General features: G+C 40.7%; 1 protein-coding gene across 6 annotated transcripts in view; it reads right to left on the bottom strand.

Annotated features, from left to right (window-relative positions):
* Window positions 1–279: 279 nt before the first annotated feature.
* The window catches only part of agap2 (ArfGAP with GTPase domain, ankyrin repeat and PH domain 2), a 31061-nt gene continuing 24880 nt past the window's right edge, over window positions 280–6460 (bottom strand). For all 6 annotated transcript variants that reach the window (XM_020587730.1, XM_020587729.1, XM_020587731.1 and 3 more), the window contains 4 exons: window positions 5544–5634; window positions 5139–5361; window positions 4171–4450; window positions 280–1560 (listed from right to left, as the gene is read on the bottom strand). In XM_020587730.1, the coding sequence (XP_020443386.1) occupies window positions 1354–1560; window positions 4171–4450; window positions 5139–5361; window positions 5544–5634 (801 nt within the window). In that variant the 3' untranslated portion in view covers window positions 280–1353. The remainder of the gene's footprint in view (window positions 1561–4170; window positions 4451–5138; window positions 5362–5543; window positions 5635–6460) is intronic.

Raw genomic sequence — 6460 nt, 5'->3', positions numbered from 1 at the left:
ACACATATATATATATAAAAATACACAAATGTGTAATGTTAAAACAAGTTTCTACTTGCCAACATCTTTTCTAGGTTTCCTTAAAAACTTACATTTATATTTATATGTTTAAATGAAAATGATGAGCCAAGACTTTCCTCCATAGAGCTGTGCTGTTAACATGACTAGAAACATGCTATCAACCAACAACATCATGTAGAAAGGGGAGTTAGACCAAATTAAATATACCAAATGATCGTAATAATGATAATTTAAAAAAATTCATTTTATTCTGTAACCATTGCTTTTAGCTCATGAGGGATTCACATGACCCACGAAGTGTCAGAAGTAACAGTGACACTTGAAACCGTTTCACACTTCACTGTGGACTCATGGAGTAGACCTACACAACAGTAATATGCATGTGAATAATGTCATAATCTTCATGTAGTCATTTGGTCATCTCGAATAAAACTTTTAACAAATAGTCATATGTTTAAAAGCATTTGTTACAGGTTTTTGTTTTTATGACATGAGAGAGTAAAAATGATAAAAGACAATGAAAAAACAAACCTGACATTTTTAAAACTACATGTAAGAAATCATTTACAAAACTGAGTTTCATTTTTCAGTTGTGTCTTCATTACAGAGTTTAACATTAAGCATGTAGTATAGGTACATTTACAGTATATTAAATTGTTATACCTTTGACCTTTGAGAGTAACACTGACACATTTCATGTTCCAAACCATTCATTTTTCTAGTCTAAGCAGAATTATGTCAGCTGATTTGTCACTGAAACAATTAATATTGGCCAAACTGACCTGCGACAGGTACACAGAACTAACAACATGACATATTGTAGGCTTCTGTTTTATGTGTAAAGCCAAAGGAAGAAAGTCACTGTTTTGGTCCAGTGACAACAAATCTGAGTACCATCACCCGCTCAAGGTATTGATTCTCTCACTACAGTGACCTTACGGGAATCCGACATCAAACTTTCTGCTTGTCATCGTCATAGCTGGATTATTGCACTTCTCCTGGAGGAAGTGAAACAGAAGCAGTTCACCTGCCTGCTCTAAAATTACAGAAGAGCGCTACAAGGTTCATTTAGAAATGAGGTCAACAACAACACAGTATTTCAGCAATATATCTGCCATCGACAAACTAAATGAATATTGCTTTTAAGTTGGTTGATATGTTGTTCAGTCTTCAGACGCATTTGTTATCCTTTGTACCATGATATAGTCCTGTTATTTTTCTTATAGTACACCCCTCCTCCAAAGTCAGCTGTGCCTGTATCCTAAAGGTTACTAAACTATGAGCATCCTCCAGCTGTCAGAAGCCCTTGGGTGGTGGTGTCTTGAGTCCACGCTATGACACCCGTTTCCTGGAGCTGGTCCGGCCCAGGCTGGCGGTGCTAGACCGGCGGGAAAGGATGGGTGTGGCAGTGGTGGGTGACGTCTCACTGGGACAGCCGTGTTGGAGCAAAATATCAGTGCAGCCTTTGCTTCCTGTTTTTCTGGCCATCATCATGGCTGTCTGGCCTTGGTTATCTTTTGCTTTTACATCGATTCCATACTGTGAGTGAAGAGATGGAAGAAAGGACACAATGATTTCTCAGTGTAAGCTTTTTTAAAAGATTAAATATTGATTAGAGGTAGAACTGTACTACAGCGGGTGTAGTACAGTGCTGTACTTGGCTACTCACACAACATGTGCTGTTGCACACCAATCGGAATTAAGTGCACTGCTAACTAAATGACACTACACATTAAGTATGGCAGCACCCATGAGACCAAGTAGAAGAATGCCTTTGTCTGCAAGACTAAATACTAATTGGGAAAAATGGGTAACTCCAGGACCCTCAAGAGACCTAGCTTCACTTCATGTCTAAGGATTTTGGTCATTTGATTTATTACAAATTGATTAAGGAATCTCCAACAGTAAAGTACAATATGAACAAAGGGAGGTCCTGTATTACTAGCTAGTTTTGTGTCCCACATTGTTCATCATAAAAATGTCATTCCAACAAAAAAGTTCACCCAAATAAATGATTTGACAGAATGTTCAGAAGGAGAAGCTGTAAAAATGTTTCTTGTTAATTGTCCTGGCAACCACAGCTGTGACACAGTTTTTTCATCAGACATATTTGTCTTCATTCACAAAATGTGACTAAGCACACAGACAGACATACACATACATCATTGTAACAGGAGCACCATCCAGCTTCTCCAGTCACTGCAGAGTTAAACTAAGACCAGAATGGGAAATTCAAACGGGTTTTTTTTATAAATCGCTCAACATTTTTGACACTGCCAAGACAAATTTCACATCACTGGTCTTCTCTCTCAGAAAACCAAAAATGTTTTGATAGGTGTTACTTTCTTGTGTTTGTATGCTAAAGTTCGAAAGGTTTGGTCCATCTTGAGCAGGTCAGGCTTCCTGGTAACCAGGACAGCATTTGGACAAACACAGCTCTTTCATATCAGCTGATCAGAGTTTTTCTGTGTGTGGTGTTTTACAAACACTTGACTGACATTTCTGTCAAACTCCAGAAATATGCTTTATTTCAACTGAGTTTCAAGACAACACAGCATGAGATTTTTACAAGCATTGTAACGTTTTAAGTGTAACTACTATTTCAAATTATGTTCATGTTTAAAGCTACCTACCTAATTTCTTGTCAGCTGCTACGGGTCTAGTGAGAATCAAATAAACTGACACCATAAACCACTTCATACTGCTCTCTGATCACATCCTGTTTCCTGGTGACAACAGGAACTACACACGCCAAACTGTACAAAATGCAGCCTCCAGTCTGAAGCTGCATGATATTTCGTTAATGTTACCAAAACAAACATGTTAGCTTTAGATGCTAAATCAAATTTGAGTCCTTTGGCTGCTTTTAAGACTCTCCATCTCAAAAAGCCAAAAAGATGTTAACCCTGGATTTTGCTCTTTCTTTATCCCACTGTACCTCACCAACAGACCACAGTGTGAGACTGCTGATCCTGGTGTTTTGTAGTGTGGGTGTTCCACAGGGGATTGTTCTCGCTTCATTCCTGTTCACCCTCTATACATCAGACTTCACCCTCAACTCTGCACAGTGTCACCTACAGAAATGTTCTGATGACTCAGCTGTTGTCAGGTACATCGCTGATGGAGAGGAGGACAAATACAGGACTGTGATCCAGGGCTTCACTCATTGGTGACAGCAGAACGAGCTGCAGCTCAATACAGGTAAGACCAAATGGCTGATTGTGGACTCTCAGAAAAAAACATGTCCTAACCAGACTGGTAAACATCAACTGAATGGCCATAGAGACTGTTCAGATGAACAAATACCTGGGTGCTTATCTCAACACCAAGATGGACTAGAAAGACAACACCATTTCCCTTTACAAAAAGGCTGAGGAGACTCAGAACCTTTGGAGTGTCCAGGACGCTCCTCAAAGTATTCTATGAGTCTCTGGTGCCATCAGCCATCCTCTATGCTGTGATCTCCTGTAGCAGTTGCATTATAGTGGCAAAGAAAATGAAGCAGGACAAAATGATAAGGAAGGCCTGTCTTGGGCTGGTCTCTGGACTCAGTAGAGGAGCTGGGAGAGAGAAAGATGTTAGCCTAGTCCTGTCCTGTATGTGTCTCCAAAGGCAAATATTCTTGATCCCCAGTCCTGTTAATCAGGCCATGGCAAAACAAAATATATTATAGTTTCAACTTGTTGCTGGAAATAACAAGTCATTTCTACAAATTGTAACCTGTAAGCTGCTTTATGCAGCTAAAATAGCTTATTCAATTTAAAGAACTACTTAGAGAAGGTCAACTTGCATGTTGCAGTAATCGAGTCAGACGCCTAAAGAATAATGCTAATGTCTCCATGCAACAGGAAGAAGGTTGGAGCTGCAAGCTCCATCATCTGTAAAAAGTGAGTATGAAGAAGCTAAGGCAGCTTGTAGCTGAGAAGGTGGAGGAGGATGTGCAGCTAATTGCAAAGGTGGCTCCAGAGAGCTGATTCACACTCAGCACGGGCAGGTGAGTTATTACAAGGATGCTTTGTGAGAGCAACACAAAAGTGACTTAAAACATAATTTGTTAATGCCTTAGAAAGTAATATTATAACTTAACTTATTAGTTTTAATAAACAGTAATAGGTAAAATATTACCTTCAAAAAAATAATGAAACCTACCCAAACGAGCAGCTGGGTCATGACTACATCTCCCAGCTGACAAGCAGCATGCAGGGCCGTGCGAGGCAGCGAAGGTGACCCGGCTGGTTGAGCATTGATCTGTTCCTTAGTGCTGTGGGCCAGAAGAAGCAGCACTCTGGGCAGGTCTCTCTCAATCACCGCGGACAGCAACCGCACTGGCATACTGTCATCTGGCAGCTGGTTCCCCAAGGCCGGCTGAAGAGGTGCCACAAATGCCCGCTGTTCGTACTTAGCTCGAATCCATGATTCTCTTTCCTCACTTGTGAAACAGAGACACACACAGGAGACTCAGTCATACATACTGTATGAGTACACACACATGAATGTACCAAGGAGTTACTGACCAAAGTGTGCACCTCTTGCTTCCAGATGATTATTTAAGTGCAATTCAGTGTCACTGAACTATTTTAATCTAATTTAGATTTAAATTAGATTTAAAGTTACACAAGTAGAAAGCAGCAGTTTGACCTCTTTAAAGAACCTTTCGATTGTTTGTCCATGTGTTTGATTATGCAAAGCCCTGATATCTATGAATCAAATCATCCCCAAAATGAGGTTGTTTCTTTCAGTAAACATTTATTCATGCATATAATCATATAATAATTAACATGAATACACATTATTAATAAACATAGTAAATAAACATCACATTATGAATAATTACAAGTTATCAATAATTTAACTGTTAACAGTTATAGATGATTCATATACAAATACACTATTAAACACTTATAAAGGTCCTTCTACCTGCTCACAACTACTGTATAGTGTGTTGTAAACAATATATTAAGCTGCTTATAAATGCTAAACTGATGAAATGTTCACTCTTATAGATTTCCTGCCAAGCAGCTTTCACACCTTTATTGAAAGCAGTTGCTTCTTGAAAAGAAATTTATCCATCTAAAAATATGCAGCCCTTTAAATAAAAGCAGTGAGGTTGTACTCACCGAGTTGCATTAGGTGTGGGTTTGGTTCTGCCCTGGGTGTAGCTCTCCCAGATGGTGTTGGCCATGTGGTTTCCGATGGCAGCCAGGACTTGTGTGAGCTCTCCAGGCCAGTCGTCCAGGTCCAGCGAGCGAACACGAGACAGGTGAGTTCCCAAATTTCGATGGATGCCTGAGCACTCAATGCAGATCAGCGCACCCAGGTTGAGACTGGCCCAGGTGGGATCTGCAGGGCCAAAAGAAGACAGATCTTTACAGGAAGCATCCCTATAATCGACTTACTGAATACAAATATACAGTATGTACACTCTGCCACTACCACAGGTTGTGGGTGGTGCATGAAAACAAAACTATCCTCCAGAGTAACTGCGCAGCTGGAAGGAAAGATGCTGATGTTTTAGAACTCACTTGGTGCCTCACAGTCCACACACAGGCTGTTACCCTTGGCGTTACGGATGGCCTGAAGTGCTACAGCCTCACTCTGACTACTCCTCCGTGCCTGCACAATAGCACACAAACAGAAACATGACTTATTTATAGTCACACAATTACTTATAATTCATTAACAAAAGGTATTTTAATTCCACCTTTGTCTCTGTGTGAATGGTCGTATTATGACACATAGAATAGTATTGTGTGGTTTTTATTTCACTGTACATTCTGGAGGCATGTTTTAGACCAGGGGGTGCTCCTACTGTGCAATCAGCAATCATGTTCAGTTACATGGACACAGGTCAAAGTGGGCATCCACAGGGAATACTGCCTTCACAGAGCAACCTAACCAAACCTGGGGCATAATTTTCCAAGACTATAAATGCATAGATGTAGCAGTAATCAGGGAAAATTTAGACAGCTCACTCTTCACTTTGCTGCTGCTCTCATTTGATTTTCCCTTTGCAGTTCTTCCAACATTTCCCAACTGACAGACAGCACAAACTGCTGACATTCCCTCCGCATGCGGTGGAATAATCCCCCCAAAATGCCACAGGAAACCCTTTTTGCACATCTACCATCATGACAAGCTGCCGTGCAGAGTCCGGGAGGAAAGTGGATTCACAGCAGCACAAGCTGGTAGTTCAGCTGGTATAATCTACAGCTGGCTTGGACACCTGGGGTCCTGCCTGGTATGGCAGTGTATAGTCTCAGGATGTTGGATTTGGGGTGAAGCCCTCTGTGCATTGTAAGGAGCTTCCTTGCCTCTATTGATCTTGTACTTAGAGCCTGTTCATGTGCTGCCACAATTAGTGCCTTTGTGCTGTCTTTCAGTCCAGCTTTGTCCAGCCACTGGTAGGATTTTTCGATATCAGCCACTTCTACTATTTGAC

Source organism: Monopterus albus, unplaced genomic scaffold (genome assembly GCF_001952655.1).
Source record: "Monopterus albus unplaced genomic scaffold, M_albus_1.0 scaffold477.1, whole genome shotgun sequence".
Classification (NCBI taxonomy): Eukaryota; Metazoa; Chordata; class Actinopteri; order Synbranchiformes; family Synbranchidae; genus Monopterus; species Monopterus albus.
Note: the sequence above shows the minus strand (reverse complement) of the source record. Positions and strands in the feature narration are given on the sequence as shown.